General features: G+C 49.8%; 1 protein-coding gene across 3 annotated transcripts in view; it reads right to left on the reverse strand.

The window, feature by feature from the left end:
- COL6A2 (collagen type VI alpha 2 chain) overlaps positions 1–14,320 on the reverse strand; it is a 30,035-nt gene extending 15,715 nt beyond the window's left edge. For all 3 annotated transcript variants that reach the window (XR_009819238.1, XM_062002101.1, XM_062002102.1), the window contains exons 1-14: positions 14,149–14,320; positions 9,527–9,661; positions 7,592–8,190; positions 7,033–7,053; positions 5,736–5,801; positions 4,510–4,563; positions 4,352–4,396; positions 4,158–4,184; positions 3,860–3,886; positions 3,713–3,757; positions 1,661–1,714; positions 1,248–1,310; positions 983–1,045; positions 18–107 (exon numbers count right to left, since the gene is read on the reverse strand). Coding sequence is in view for 2 of the 3 variants with exons in the window: in XM_062002101.1 (XP_061858085.1) it covers positions 18–107; positions 983–1,045; positions 1,248–1,310; positions 1,661–1,714; positions 3,713–3,757; positions 3,860–3,886; positions 4,158–4,184; positions 4,352–4,396; positions 4,510–4,563; positions 5,736–5,801; positions 7,033–7,053; positions 7,592–8,190; positions 9,527–9,632 (1,260 nt within the window). In the remaining variant the exon portion in view is untranslated. The remainder of the gene's footprint in view (positions 1–17; positions 108–982; positions 1,046–1,247; positions 1,311–1,660; positions 1,715–3,712; positions 3,758–3,859; positions 3,887–4,157; positions 4,185–4,351; positions 4,397–4,509; positions 4,564–5,735; positions 5,802–7,032; positions 7,054–7,591; positions 8,191–9,526; positions 9,662–14,148) is intronic.
- Between the last annotated feature and the right edge of the window lie 1,942 nt (positions 14,321–16,262).

Raw genomic sequence — 16,262 nt, forward strand, 5'->3', positions numbered from 1 at the left:
GCTATTCAGACGCTTACAGGCTCTCCTTTGGGTCCCGGACCTCCCTGTTCACCTCTTCTTCCCTTAATTCCAGCAGGTCCTTGAGCTCCAGGGTTGCCTGGAAGTCCCTTGGAGAAGAAGAAAAACAGTATGTCAGAAGAGAGGTCAAGGTGCAGACACAGAACCATCCTGTCCTGTGCCACCCTTGAGCAGATGTGTATATGAGCACACAACTTGTGCTCCCGCACACCCACTGTGCCTGACAAAGCCACGTGCACAGGCTCCAGCCTCGGAGCAGTGTGATGCTGGGTCACCTTTTCCTTCATCAGACATGGAAAAGGATTCTCAATCTTCCTTAAAGTAGCTGTCCAGCCCTGCCAAATCTGATGGGCTACTTCAGCCAACTCCATCATGTCTGAAGTAACTGGCCGTCAGCACAGCAATCCTCTGACTCTAAGGTCAAGCACAGTGGGTACAGCCTGTGTTAGACCTCTGAGTAATTAATGGTTACAGTTTACTGACATAAAACCAGCCTGCAAACACTGGCACTGACACAAACTCTGTGTAAGTCGTGGGGCTGGGACAGGGGCAACCATGGCCAAACAGGGCCTTTCTGCTCTGAAGATGAGAAGGAAAAGCACAGAGCAAAAGATCAGCTAGAAAGGCAAATCTTCCCAAGGCTGTTTAGCCTGGTTTTCTCTGCCCTGGAAGATTGTCCATTGTCGTTTTGCTCTGGGCAACTGCAGGGATGCTGCTCAGTCCCCTCTCCTGTTTCCCACTGTACTAGTGGGGATGTGCATGATGGGTGAGCTCATTCAGTCATCCAGGACCTGCGCTTTCTCTGTGCTGGTGGGTGATTCCAGAATCACCGTGATGCCTTGGCAAGAGTCATCTCTGCGCTGCAGCCGCCCCATGGCCTGCAGCTAGAACCACCTTGGCTTCATACCACATGGAGCAGACTCTAGCAAGACACGGGAGACATCTGAAAGCTGCATGAACCTACCGGGCTTCCTTTTTCTCCTGGAGGTCCTGGGGGTCCACTGCGACCGGGCCGGCCAGGGTCTCCCTGAAAGAAACAGAGAGCATCTGTCACCAACTGAATCCCCAGCTGCTGAGGTGCAGCTGGCTCCTGGGCCTGCAAATGAGATCCAGACCCTGAGCAGACAGAGCCTGCAGGCTCCAGTAGCAGTGAAGGATGTCAGAGCAAACACAGCCACTCCACGGGTGGCTGCTGCCCACACTCTGCTCTCCATTCAGAGTACTTGTACCTTTATGCCTTCATCTCCTCTTTCACCTTGGTCTCCTGCATCTCCTGGGTAGCCCTCAGGGCCCTAGGGAGGGGAAGGACAAAGAATCTCACATTTTGCCGTGGCAACAATATGCACTTTCCCAGCAGGATAAATCAACAAGCTTAGACAGTTGCTCTAGAGCCTAAAATAGTTTTTGCTTATAGCTAATATTGATGACAGAAGCTGTTCCTCCTCTCTGTGTAGAGGGGAGGAACACTGGGGGATCCCAGCTTGCCTGTCCATGGAAAGGAAGCACAAAAAATCCCAGGCTCTGCTCCTCATTCCAGGGAATCAGTAGGATAATGTAAGTGCTCATTGGCCATCTTTTGTCATGTGCCATTCAATCAGCAGCAACAAAGCTGATGTGCCCAGTTAGAGTAAAGCCATCCTACCTTGTCACCAGGGTCTCCCTTGCAGCCGGGTGGTCCAATCCTCCCCAGCTTGCCCTGGAGAGAGAGTATTCAAAAGCAAAGATGCTGTAGGTAACTGAGGGGAAAATATGGCTTTTCTTGTCAATGGTTACTAATTTTTAACATCATACCTGTATTCAGCTAGAGAATAAAGACCAAGTACATTCCTTAAACAGGAGCATGGTGTGCAGAAACAATTAGATGAAGAGAAAGTAGTCTAAATTCCCTGAGGGGGAGCATGGGTGTTAGTGGGAATTTGAGCACATCCATTCTGCACACAGAATCCCAGAATGGTGGTAATTGGAAGGGACCTCTAGAGCTCATCCAGCACAACCGCCTGCTAAAGTAGGCTCTCCTTGATCAGGTCACAAAGGAATGTGTCCACGTGGGTTTGGAAACCTCCAGATAAGGAGACTCCACACCTTCTCTGGGCAGCCTGTGCCAGGGCTCCCTCACCTGAACAGCAAAGCAGTTTTTTCTTGTGTTCCAGTGGCACTTCCTGTGTTTCAGCTTGTGCCTGTTACCCCTTGTCCTGTCACTGTCATCCACTGTCATCCACAATCCTCCACCCTTTAGGTATTTATCAGCATAGATAAGGTCCCCTCTCAGTCTTCTCTTTTCCAGGCTAAACAGGCCCAGTTCCCACAGTCTTTCCTCATCACAGAGACGTCCCAGTCCCCTGATCATCTTGGTATCCCTGCACTAGAGTCTCTCCAGCAGATACCCGTCTCTCTTGAGCTGGGGAGCCCAGAATTGGACAAAGGACTCCAGAAGAGGCCTCACCAGGGCAGAGTACAGCAGGGAGAGAACCTCCCTCTATTTGCTGGCCACACTTTTCTTAATGCCCCTCAGGATGCCATTGGCTTCTTGGCCACAAGGGCACATTGCTGGCTCATGGTTAGTTTATTATCAGCCAGGACTCCCAGGTCTCTCTCTGCAGAGCTGCTCTCCAGCAGGTCACCTCCAGCCTGTACTGGTGCAGGAAGTTGTTCTTCGCCAGGGGCAAGACTCTGCACTTGCCCTTGTTGAACTTCATAAAGTTCTCCTCTGCTCATCTCTCCAGCCTGTCCAGATGAATGGCACAATCTCTAGTGAATCAGCCCCTCCTCCCAGTTTCCTGTCATCAACAAACTTGCAGCACCCAGGGTGATGGACACATCCCTTTAGGCTGGATTTGGCATTCACTCATACCCATGGTGTGCCGCTCCTCCATCATATATCCTGTGCCAGACTTTGGTCCACAGTACCCTGATGAGACCATCCTGCTCTGCACCCCAAAATGGCTCTGCATCTGCTACAGAATGGTGGGGAATGAAGGACTTATGTGCATTAGAGCTGCAGCAGGCCTTTGAGGAGTGTGCAGAAGAACTGGTACTATCTCACAGATGCACTTGGCTGGGTATATAAGAATGGGCAGAGCAAACCCAACGTGTGCTGGCCAGCAGATAAAGCCCATGGAAACCACCTCAAATAAGGCTCTTCTACCGTGGTGCTTCTGCATGGTGCACAGATCCATGGAAAGGGCCTGACTCTCCAGTCATCAGAGGGGACAAAGGATTTCAGATACTTGGTCACAAGGTACTTGAACGTGGCTTTAGGGCATTAATATTGAGAACAAGGGGTAGCTTAGAGATGAAATTTCAGCTTCTGTGAAAAACTGCCTTGAAACCCAAATTTCTGCAAAACACTCTGTCAATGCCCTGTGTGGGTCACTAATACTCAAGGTGAGACACTTAAACCCAGATAATCTGGCCATGTCACGTCTTGCTGCAGGAGCACACCTGGCTTACACACCTAGCTCCTGCAGAGAGCTTGCTGAGGAGGGACAACACTTCTGAGACCTGCATTAATACATCTCCAGCTAGGTGGAGACAGGATATGCGGAATGATGTGCAAGTAAGTTAACAGAAACTGCAGCCAGAACAAAAAAGCTAGCGTGTGGGATGGGAGACATAAAAGAAGCTGTGGAAACAAGGGTGGGTAAAGGATGAAACAGCTGCAGTGACAATACAGGTGGCTCTCAGGTGGTGTTACCTTCTGTCCATCGGTGCCGTTCCTGCCTGCCAAACCAGGGGCTCCCTGGGATCATGGGAAAAAATGAGAGAGATCAGTGATCTGTTAACACACACTCAAGGGTTGGTAGCTGGAACAACATGCAAGTTAGAAAATGTCCTTTCTTACCCTCCGTCCGTCAGATCCAATCTCGCCCTGGGGGAAGAAGAGGACAGGAGTCAGTCACTCTGCCCACATCCCTCTTGTTTACATCATGAAAACATCAACATGTCAAAGGCCGTGAGCAATGCCCTAAGGAGGAGGCAGGCTTGGGGATGCCCTTGGAAACCCCTCCCCATGTCCGCAATCATATATTAATCATATTGCTATTCTCCTCATCACAGGTAAACACTCCCTTTTTGTGACAGAGAGGTGTCCCTCCCATTCCCCAGTGCCCAAACACACCATTTGATCTCTTCTTTCTCACCTTCTCTCCTTTCAGCCCTGGGACACCCTAGAGAAAAAGAAAAACCTCATGTTAGTGCCTGGGATCAGGAGGAGCAGAGGCAGCAGAGGGTCTTGGGTGGGAAACAGGCAGGTGGAGGGAGAAGCAGCACTCCCCCTGCTTTATCAAAAATCAGCAAATGCCATGAGCTCAGTCACTGGCTATGGGATTCTTACCTTGGGACCAGGGTACCCGATCGGCCCTTCGATACCTGGGTCACCCTTCAGGGAAGAAGACAGGGAAGGTCAGGAAGAGCGTGGCAGAGGTGCGGCCCCTGCCACTGCAGGGACAGCATTGCTGGCTGTGGCAGGTCAGAGGACTTCCCACAACTCACCTGTCGTCCCTTCAGCCCAGGAGAACCTGGCTCACCCATGTTTCCCTTTGCACCCTAAGGAAAGAAAAAACCCAGCGTAAGCCCAGGCTTAGTGCTGACTGAGCAACTGGCAATTTCTGGGGTCATCAGGCTCACTGTGACCTGCCTTGTTCTGGGGAAGCTGGAGAAAGGCTGTATGGGGAGGGGAGAGTGGGGCACCCTGCAGAGGTGAGAGCTCTGTCCCAGGGTGGGACGATCAGAGGCAGTTGCTGCCTCACTCCTGCTGCCCTCAGGTGCTGTCTGTAGCTGCCATGGCTACGTGCTCAGTTGCCTCTCTGTCAGTGCATCAGCCTTGACATAGACATGAGGAAACACCAGTGCTGGCGTGTGCTCCATTTGCTGCAGCACAGCAGCCTCCCAGGGCCAAGCCACACAATCCCAGAATGGTGGGGGTTGGAAGGGACCTCATGCAGTCCAACTCATGCTCATGCAGTCCAGCTCCCTGATAAAGCAGCTTCCCCTGAATCAGGTCACACAGGAACGCATTCGGGTGGGTTTGGAAACCTTCAGAGAAGGAGAATCCACACCCTACCTGGGCAGCCTGTGCTAAGGCTCCCTCACCTGAACATAAAAGGTATTTTTCCTCCTGTTTCAGTGGAACTTCCTGTGTTCTAGCTTCTGCCTGTTACCCCTTGTCCTGTCACTGGCCACCACAGAAAAACAATTGACCCCATCCTCTTGATACCTGCCCTTTAGGTATTTGTAAGTGTTGACAAGGTCATCCCTCAGCCTTCTCTTCTCTGGGCTAAACAGCCCCAGGTCTCACCAGAGCGATGCTCCAGTTCCCTCATTATCTTGGTATCCCTGTGAAGGACTCCAGCAGTTCCGTCTCTCTTGAGCTGGGGAGCCCAGAACTGGACTCCAGATGTGGCCTCACTAGGGCAGAGTAGGGAGAACCTCCCTCTACTTGCTGACCACACTTTTTAATGCCCCTCAGAATGCCGTTGGCCTTCTTGGCTACAGTGGCACATTGCTGGCTGATGTTTACTTTGCTTCCCACCAGTACTCCCAGTTCCTTCTCTGCAGAGCTGCTCTCTATCAGGTCAACCCCTTCAGATGTTGAGTTACTTCCCACCTGGGTGCTACGCCTGCAAAGGCTGCTGCTGGTGATATGAGATCTAGGGCATCCCACAGTGCCTGTGTCAGGCATGGGCATTATTCTCTTCTCACAGGTTAGGGCAACTTACCTTCTGCCCTCGGTATCCCTTGGGACCAGGTGGACCTGCAATCTCCAGACAGCTCATCTTGTAGCACTGAAATACAAATTAAATGGGAGGTGGTAAAAGTCCCTTGGCTTTAAAGAAGTTTTCAGCTTTGCACTCACAGCTCAGCTCTGTGCTGTGGATTTTCACACACCTCTCCCTCTCCATGTTAAAAACTACTGCAGCTTCAGCCAGGTCCCAATGCAGGCAGCAACAAGCATGCAGAAAAACACTGCCCATAAATTAAAAGCAGAAATTTGCCACAAGCATGTTCATTATGGCTTGGCTCTCACCTCAAACTGAAGGAATGGGACTGCTGTGTCAGGTGAGGTGGAGTGGGCTCACTCATCTGGGGTCACTGTGGATGTGCATGCCCAGTGGTGCATCACCCTGTGAGCCTGTTCTGGTTTTGGCTGGGAAAAAGGGTAATTTTCTTCCTAGTAGCTGCTAACAGAGCTCTATTCTGGGTTTACACCAACTTTTCAGTTATCAAAAGTTATCCACTTTTCAGAATGTTTGTAACACAGGGACGTTTTGGTTATTGCTGAGCAGTGCTCACGCAGCAACAAGGCCACTTCTCACCCTGCCTGACAGTAAGTGGACTGGGGTTGGAGGTAGGCCAGTGTGTGCACAAGAAGCTGGGAGGGAATATGGCCAGAACAATTGACCTGAACTAGCCACAGGGCTATTCCATACCACAAGATGTTATACCCAGTATATAAACTGAGAGGAATCAGCCAGGAGGGGCAGATCACTGCTCAGGCATCAGTCAGCAGGTTGTAAGCAATTGTGTTGGGCATCACTTGCCTTTTTCTCTTGAGCATTTTTCTGTTATTTACTATTACTATACTTTATTCTTCTTACTGTTATTATATTTTATTTTAGCTTGGTTATTATACTTGTTTTTATCTTGGCTGTGTGGGACTGTTGCCAGTGGGCTGGAGCCACAATGGCCTCTCCCTGGGTATGCCCACCCTGTGACATCAGCAGTGCAGAAGCTCTGGTCTGTAAAGTACCTGCAAAGCGTACCTCCAAAGCAATAAAATGAGTCTTTTCAATTGAACTCAACTCCTTGTAGGTGAGGGGCAGGCAGAGAGTGAAGAGTCCACTGTGCCAGTTTAACCATTGGGTAAGGGGATGGATTCCCAGGCTCTGGGCAAAGAGATCCATCCTGTGCAGCTCACTACAAAACCTGGCCTGCTGCTTTGGGGCATGAGCTGTTCTTCTCTAAGTGAGGCAACTTAAACCCGTGTGGTGTGACATAAAGACACTGTTCACTCACCTCTCCGTAGGCTTCATGTTTCTGCAAAGGAGAAAACAGGATGAATAGAATCAGTTAAGGCTGTCAGTCCTGAGAGAAAAAACAGTATCACACCTTCGGAGGCATGTGTGATGGCAAGGGAGGGGAGGTGGTGAAGGTCCCCTTAAAGGGCTTTAAAGATGTTCTCAGCAGACCATGCTGATGGTAAGCACATGTTTCAGTGCCACACACCCTTCCACGTATCCCTGGATGGGGGGTGGGCTGTATTTTGGGTCTGGCAGGAGCCAGGAGCAGGGTGGCAGCCACCCAGATACGCTGGGCAACAGAGGTGCAAACCAAGGAGTTCTGCTTAAGCACCCAACCAGAGAACTTAGCAGTGCTCCAGACTCCATTTGGCCTGTAAGTGCTGGGAGGACATAAAAAAGGAAGAGAAATGAAACAGAGGCTTTTCCCTCTAGAGGTACTCTCTAGAGCCCTGCCAAAACCCACTGGAGAGATGCTTGGAAAGCACCCCTCCAATCCATGTGCTGCTTCTTGTGTCTCCCATGGTCCTAGGGGAGTATAACACTGCACTCCATACCATAGCTTGGATTATCCTGTCGATGGTGCTCTCGTCGATGTCCAGGGTGTCCTTCTGCGTGATGGCGTAGTTGTTGCGGTAGAGCTCGTGCGGCAGGTTGGCGATCTCCCGCAGGCCCTGCTCGTAGACGTTCTGGCTGGGGGCCACTGCGAAGAGCTTGATCCCCATGTCTCGCGCCCTCTCAGCCTGCACCTTCATCCCCCCGCAGGGGCTGCCCGTCACATGGCCATCAGTGATAACTATCGCAAAGTTCACACCCGAGGCCATCTGGGTCTGGATCTGCTCTGTCATGTTGGAGATGGCACAGTCTGTGAAGGTGCCCCGGCCAAGGTAGTTAATGGCAGAAAGCCGGGGGTTGTGTATGTCTTTGCTGCTCGTTAACGGGCTGTAAACTTCCACCACATCTGAGTAGTGAAGCCCACCAAACTGCCAAGTGATGTAGACCTGGTTCTGGTAGAGCTCGCTCTCCAGTTTATCAATGAACCGAGGGATGAACTGCTTTATTTGATCCACAAGGCTCTGGATAGGCACGGTCTGCAGAGCAACGCTCTCCGAGGTGTCGATGATGAAGTACACATTGATGGGGCAGTTCCTCTTTTCTGCATGGAGACAGTTATTCAGACTGTGTCAGAGCATTTCATGCACTGCGACACCCGCTTTGCTGTCCCCCCGAAATCTGCAGTGAGAAGCAAATGAAGGCAGCACATAGAGGACAGCACTTAGAGCTGTGAAAAGAGCAAACCACAGCATGAGGCTCGAGGTTCAGCCTCCTGCTAGGGTGTTGCAGCTCTTACTAAAATCAGGAGTTATTTCCACCTGTCTTGGAGGAAATGGGGAAACTGAGGACTAAGTGTCAGCTTTGAATGAAGAATAGGAAGGGTGTGAATTTTGCTCTCCTGCACTAACAGCTGTCCTGCCTGCCAGACTGCTGGTTGCTCTCTGATTTATAAACATCTCTCTCCTGTGAAGACATGATGAGAGAGCTGGCATTGTTCAGTCTGGAGAAGGCTCTGAGGAGACCTTAGAGCACCTTCCAGTACCTAAAGAAGCTGACAAAGAAGCTGGAGAGAGATTTTTCACAAGGGCACGTAGTGACAGGAGAAGGGGTAGTGGTTCCTAACTGAAAGAGGAGAGATTGAGATGAGATATTAGGAAGAAGTTCTTCCCCATGAGGGTACTGAGGCACTGGCACAGATTGCCCAGCAAGGCTGTGCACCCATGGCTGAGCCCCATCCCCGGAAGTGTTCAAGGGCAGGTTGGATGGGGCTTAGAGTAACCTGGTCTGGTGGAAGACGTCCCTGTCCATGGCTGGGGAGTTGGAATTGGATAACCTTTAAGGTCTCCCCCAACTCAAATCATCCAACGATTCTATGATTTTCACAGAGATTATACCCAAGTGTGATGCTGGATACATGTCCCACCTAGCTCTAGCAGTAACATCTGTGTTCAGGTCAGACGACTTCTTCAGTGGCCAGGTCTTCAGAATCCCCAGATCTGATCACTATTGAATCAGTCTTGAAAATCTTGCTATTTTTTTGTAAAAGAAGTCGGGCTGGACACATAAATCAGCTCCCCACCTTGCAACTGAAGAGTGCCAAAATCAACAAATCCATAATAGGCTGTTGGCTGAGATCAGATACAGACCTGAGCTCAGAAGACTCCCTGCTATTTATCATGCATCAGCTGAGAGAGGCCCCCATGGGCAGCTCCTCCATCTCTACCTCTCTGTGCTCCAACACAAATCCCAAAGTGAGTGTTTCGACAGTGGACAGAGCTCCCTACAGATGGATCACTACCAAGTACAAAGGGGCAGGAGAGCTGCTACGTGTCTCTGTCAGCTCCGAGTGAGCAGGGCCTACAGCTGAGCAAGGCCACTGCTGTTGGTGAAATTGTTGCCTACAAAGGAGAGAGACACCCTAATTATATGGTTAATACCTGCACAGGAGGTAGGAGTGACTTCTCCAGGATCCACATCAAACTGAGCATGCAGAGGAACTAGTGCCACACAAAGGAAAGTGCAGAAAAAGGCTTCTCGGAACATCTCAGCAGCTCTTCTGGATATTTAGATGCCTATGGGAAAGCACAAGTTACATGTTAAGCACAATACATGACCTTGTAGCCCTGTAGTGAGGCTACCAAGCCAGCCAATGCTCCTTGTAAACTCTGTGTGTGACTAATGTGACCTCTCCATTGCTGGGCCACTAATGTCGCCTTTCATAATTGACTTGAAAGCTAAACAATTGAAAAATTTCCTTTGTTGGAGTGTGTACTTCAGCTTCTCTGCCAGTCTGAAGGGAGGGATCGGGTGGTGAAGTTATGGACAATGCATAAAATCATAGAATTCTTTTGGTTGGAAAAGACCTTTAAGACCATCAAGTCCAATCACTAACCTAACTCTGCCATGGTTTCTCTCCAGATGTCTGTCTGGCCACTCCACATCCACATCAACCTCACTGCCCCCTCTCCACACTGATATGAGCATCCCTGCTCCTCTCCTTGCCTGTTCACCCAGACCATCAGTCAAGGCACGGGGCAGGTCTTCTCCACCTCCATGTGGATGTGACGACGCCTGCACCTACCAAAAGGATACAAACCTCTTCCTTAACAGTGCTGCTTTGAAGTCTGCACAGTCTATGGAGCGAAGGGGAGAACAAACTAACACCTGGAGAAGGGCACACCTTTTGCATCCAACTTGAGGTTGTTCAGCTGGCCGTGGGAGTATGTTTATTAGGGTTATGAAAAACATCAGAAGAGCTAGAGATCTTGCCTGAAAAGTTCATGGAGATGTACTTGGAGGAATCCAGGTTTTGAGAAGATATTCCCAGACAAAATCCAAGTGACACTCATGGGCCTGCCTGGATGCATTTCTGTGTAACGTGATGGAGGTGAACCTGCTTTAGCAGGCAGCTGGACTTGATGATCTCTAGAGGCCCCTTACAACCCCCACCATTCTGGTATTCTGTGATTCTGTTATGAAAAGAAGGCCTGAATCCAGTCCAGAATGAGAGTTTGCTTACTTGACTTCTTCTTTTGGACAGCTGTTGGAAGAGCCTAAGGCTTGAATGGATATGGAGATGGCATTCAGTTGCAGTGACAGTGCAGGGGGAGGGCAAGTCAGTAATACAGCTGAGCTGTGGCCTCAGTTGCCCAAGAAATGGCATTGCCTGAAGAATACAGGCAGCTCAGCTCCCCCTGAACCTCTCTAGAGACCTCTCTCCACAGGATGACAGGCTATTCCCTGATGGGACGTCCCGCTCCAGTTTACACTGCAAGCTACAGTGCTTCATGGAGGGTTTACACTAGGAAGGACAGTTGGTGTCAGTGCCATCGGTGTCCTTATATCAGTGACAGCCTTCCCCCTCACTAAGCTTTGTGCACATGCTGATAAGCCTATGAGAGCGTCTGCTTAGGCTGGATTTTAGACGGGAAGAGGAGAAGCCCTCATGTTCTTTAGAGATCTCCTGGGGAAAAGGGACAAGATACACAGATACCAGTTTGAGTTGTTTCACAGAGGTGGCTCAGCAAAGCCCTTTGTCATCAAAGGCCTCTCATGTGCCCCCAATTCAGCTCCCAAATGTCCCTACTGAGTAGTTCCTGGGTCCTTTCCCCCCCCCTCTAGCTCAGAGAGGCAGAGAGGTCTCTGTTGGCAGAGACCTGACTGTGGCCTCCCAGAGTCCTTGCACAAGTCCCTGTGGGTCAGTTTTCAGTGTGCTGTGGAGAGCAGACGAGGTATTGCAAGAGAGGAGTACTTAATGCTAAAGAATTACTGTAGTTAAGATCAAGACTTCCTCCCTCCAGCCTTATCACAGCCTTCCCTTTATCTCCTTTGCCCTCCACGAAGCAGAACTGCAGTAGAACCTGATCTCTCACAGGACACAACAGCTTTGTGCCTTCAGACAGCACCATTTTAGAGTCAGCCTTTTGGGACGGGCTGAGGAAGTTGGAGACATCAGCTTTTGGAGAGGCTGGGAGCACTGGAGGCTTTGGCCAAGTGTCTGACTCACAGATCACTGCGTCCTGAATTTAACCACCTCCTTCCCCGCTGCCATGTGTGTGTGGGTGGGAAAGGCACTATGCAGAAGAGCTGCTCTCTGGGCAGAGTGATGAGGAGCAGTTCAACAGCACAGGCAACCAGGTCCAGCTCTGGACCTGGACTACCCACAGCCCTCAGGTTTTGGACAGGGTCAACAAGGCACCATGGCCTTTGCCTCTATGCCAATGAAAACACCGGGCATGCTTCACTTCTCTGTTGTCCTGTCGCAGGGTCTCCTCTGTTTCCCTCAGAGGAGATCCCTGTGCCTCAAGCTGTATTAACCTTCTGCTACACCAGCATCCCATCTGGTATTTACAGTTAGTGGACCCATGGTGGGGAAGCTAAAGGGTTGGCAATGGTACAGTGGGCAACACTGCCTATTTTTTCAACCTCTGAGCACTATCAGCTGCTCTGAGTCTATCACAAATCTCATAGCTTTGGATCTTTTCCTTCAAGCTCCATCTCCTCCTGTGAAACGCTCAAATGGAAATCTCAGATTTCACCAGCAAAAGGGTGTACTTCAAATTGACACATTTTCTAGATGTTGAAGGTAACTTTTAAACACCAACAATCCAGAAAACTAACGGAAAGAGCAAATTAGAAGCTGGCTCATCACGTTTGAACACTCGGGTCTACCCATCCTTTTCTTCCTTGACTTTTCTCTCTCTGCAAGAGCAGGACCACTATATTGTAGGACCTGGGCCTTACAAGGATTTCTCTTGAAACGACTTTCTCTCACTGTTTGTATTTTTGAGGGATGCAGCTCTTTCCCCATGCAATGCACAGAAAATGAAATAAAAACCAGTAGGGGATCTTGAACAGAGGTTTTGGATCCTCTGAAGAGATTTCAAGGGCACTCCTTTGCACCACCCTCCTTGTATTGGGGTCTGTGCTCTTACCTAATTCCTCAGGTGCTCAGCAGAAAAATGCACAGTCTTCTCTGCAGCTCCCACTCTCAGATCCCAGGTGACCTGGTTGTTACCCACACAACTGCAAAAGTATGTGGAGTTCTCTACACAGAGCCCTGTCAAAATGGTGGTCTTGCAGGAGGACTCAACCCCTCTGCTTGTGGGCACCTCTTCCCACTCTGAGCAGCTAAATCAAACGTAGCATTAGGGCAAAGAATCAACTGGAAATGCCTCTTTCAAACGTACAAATTATAGTCAGCTTTTTTGCACTCACATCTGATGATCAGGTTTTAAAGCACCAGAGAGGTCACCGCATGCGCCAGGCCAAGCAGAGCCATGGTCTGTCTTAACCCACCCATCGGTATTTCTGAAGTTCCTCCTGGTGCTCTGCTCTTTCAATACTGCAACACCTATTAGAGCTGAGGAAATTGTTCCCAAATTCACCAAAATTCATGTGCTCTGCTCTTTAAGCTAACTCTGCCCACAAGGAGCTTGTTTTAGGCAACAAAACTGGCATTCCTCTCAGGAAAGGAGAATCATGCTAGCTATGACAAATGCAAAATAAAGTCTGGAACTGGACTGCTGCCCTGACAAAAACCAAGCCCCAGCTTTTTTCATGGCTGAGCCCAGTGGGCAGTGCCCCTGCTGTCACCCACTTGTGCAGACAGCATTTTTCTCCACTCAAATCTTTGCTAAATAAAACTAAGAAAAATGTGCATCCCATTTGGAACAAAAGCACCTCCTCTTCTGTGTTCCACAGCATGTGGACAGAGCTGTGGCTTGTGGCAGTGGCCAGGGTGCAAGACCCTGGCCACACTACCCTGGGGAAAGGTTTTGTGGTGAGGGAGAGCCCAGCTCTTCTCCAGCTCTCCTGCTGCAGCCAGCCCAGGTCTCCAGCCAGAAAGACACAGGCCACACAGCCTGCAGCCTAGGGGAATGCTGCAGCTCCCCACAGCTTTAGCTTCAGCTTCAGCAGCCACACACTTGTGTTGCCAATGCTTGTGCAGACCCCCTGACACCAAAAAGCACAGCTGACTCCAGGGAGGTAAGCACAATGAGCCTGCAGCCGTTTCCAACTCCCTCCCAAAATAGAGGAGCTTGTGCTGATGAAGCTCAGCACAACTAAGAGACACAAATCACAGGCCAGTCTAGTCTGCATCTTCTGAAACTCTGAAAATCAGAGAGGACTCGTGCAGCAGAGCGACTGATCTGCGGCACAGCAGCAATACTACTGTGGCCATCCCTTCTCTCTCTGGTAGCTGAGAAGCCCAGCTCCGTTGCCCCAGGGAAGAATTTGTTTCAACAGGTTCCCCCCCTCTCCCCCGCCTGAGTTTTTCTAGATCTTCGGCCCTGGCAGATCAGAGTGTGTAGCTCACACTCCCTGCACCTGGAAAAAACTCTTGGAAAACCACCCAAAGTACCCCAAAGCCGAAAGCAACGGGAAAGCAGCTATTCTCCCGCGGCCGGCAGGTATAGTGCGGAGCCGATGAGCAGCCGCCCAGCCAGCCGCAGGGCCGCGGCCGCGCAGCCCGCAGCGGCACGGGCTGGCATCTCTCGGACAACCCTCAACGAACAGCCACGGGACCGCTGTGCAGGGAGAGAGGAACTATGCCTACCTGGGAAACGAGGTCATCAAAAACTGCCTCTGGAAAGCCTCCGAAATGTCAGACAGAGGACTCGGCTGCGGAGCTGTGGGTATCAGGACGGCTCCTGCATCCCGGGCTGGAAGGCTGAGCACCAGACCAGTCCCTCTATTCCTTCGCAGGCTGGAACTGCCCCTCTTTTTCCTCCTCCTTCCAAATCAGGCGAAACCTCCTCTGTAGTAGCTGCAGACATCCACGGAGAGTCACTGTGGGTCCACCGACGCCTCGGAAGGCCTCCTCCCACCGCTCCCGCCCATGGCACAGGCCGGGCTGGGCGAGGCTGTCGGCTTCGGAGATGAAGGCATTTTTGTGTGAAACAAGCTGGAAGAAGTCTCCTTTTTCCGTGATGAGAGGCCCCTTTTCGTGGTTGGCATTGCTGCCCCAAATATTTATACCGACAAATAGCATTCCTCTTTCTTTCCCCCACATCTTCCTCTTCCCGTCCTAGTAACGTATTCTGAATGGAACAAATACAACAAGAACTTAAAAAAAAAAAGGAGCAACTTGCATCTCATCCTTTGCAAATATGCAAGTCTTTCCCAGAATCATCGCAGTCTGAGTATTACCTCTTTCTTTTGATTCATTTCTGTGTTTTGGTTTTTTTTTTGTTGTTGCAGGGTTTACAATTTTATAGTTTTATTTATCTTTTAATTTCACAGACAATTTTAGCTGTGCTAAATAGAAAAAGGGGCAAACTCCCTAAGAAAATATGCAAAACAGCATGACTTTCAGGAGCATGGCCAGTCATCCCTTGAGCCATGACTTTCTGTCTCCACACTTCTGTGTAAATGGACAGTGTGAAGGGTCTAGAACCAGGCCATGGCTGCCAGACAAGGTAATCACAATGAGGAACCCCAACTTAACTCTCATTCTGCTCCACTGACTCCCAAAGAGTGACAAAAGCAAAGGATTTGTCTCAAGAGACCTCAAAGTAAGCTGCTCAGCCAGCAGTCCTGATCTACAGGAACAGGCTGCTTAGGCTATACGTGTTTGCAAAAAAAACCCATCTGCATTACCAGCTGAAAATAATAAACCCAGTTCTGTGTGGCTGTAGTGCTTAAAAAGGTACATTTCTGGAGTATCTTCTGTGTCTTCATCTTCACCAGGAGAAAGCTGATGGACTTGGCAGTGTTAGGTTTATGACTGGACTCAATCTCAAAGGCCTTTTCCAACCTAAATGATTCTATGATGCTCAAGCGGTGACTACAGGAACCACAGCCATAAGCTAGAATTTTACATGCCTATTTCCTTATTCACCTCAAAGCTCCACAGCAGAAGCAGGACTCATTCTGGAGCAAGAAGACACTGAAGAATATACATACTTGAGAAACAAGATATTTCTCCAACAATTCCTTGGAAGAGGAAAAGAGAATGTTGTGAGGCCACCCCTTTGCAAGGGCACTCTTGCATCTGACAAGTGACCAGAGATCATAGAATGGTAGGGGTTGGAAGGGAGATGGCCACTTCTCTGGAGCATCTTAGTGGAGAGGTCCAACTTCTGATGCAGTGATTTAGTGGACAGTAAGCAAGACGAAAAAGTAAAGCATTCACCTTCCAGTAGCTCAGAGAACACACCACATACCAGGCCATTTATTTTGCCTACTTTGCTCTATGTCTAAGCTGTGTTGTATCCATGAGTCTCCATTCAGTGCTGCTCCTAATTCACGTTCAATACATCTGTTTCTAGGTGAACTGCCCTTGCAGAAACTGTTTCTCCAGCCAGATGCCTTATCACAAACTAGACTGCGCGTCTTGACTCCTGCGTTGCTGATGAGTGTCCAAAGTGCAGAAGGGACGAGAGCACAGGCCCACACCTCCATATCTCCCTCTTCCTCCACGTCTTGTGAACATTGTCTTATGTCTGCAGTTCCTTGACCAAAGGACCTACAGACTTTCTATGTGTGCTTTTTGAAGTTTGTCATGTCAAATGAAAACCTTCTCCTGAAGCTCAGCATGACATAATGCCTTGTTCCCAAGAAGATTCGTGTATATTTTACAAAACAGCCCCTATTGCATGCTTTCTCTCAATGTAAAAGGTTAATTTGGTTTCTCTCTCTTACCTAGGCATCAATTTTCATGACATTTGT

This window comes from Colius striatus, chromosome 9, assembly GCF_028858725.1.
Source record: "Colius striatus isolate bColStr4 chromosome 9, bColStr4.1.hap1, whole genome shotgun sequence".
NCBI lineage: Eukaryota > Metazoa > Chordata > Aves > Coliiformes > Coliidae > Colius > Colius striatus.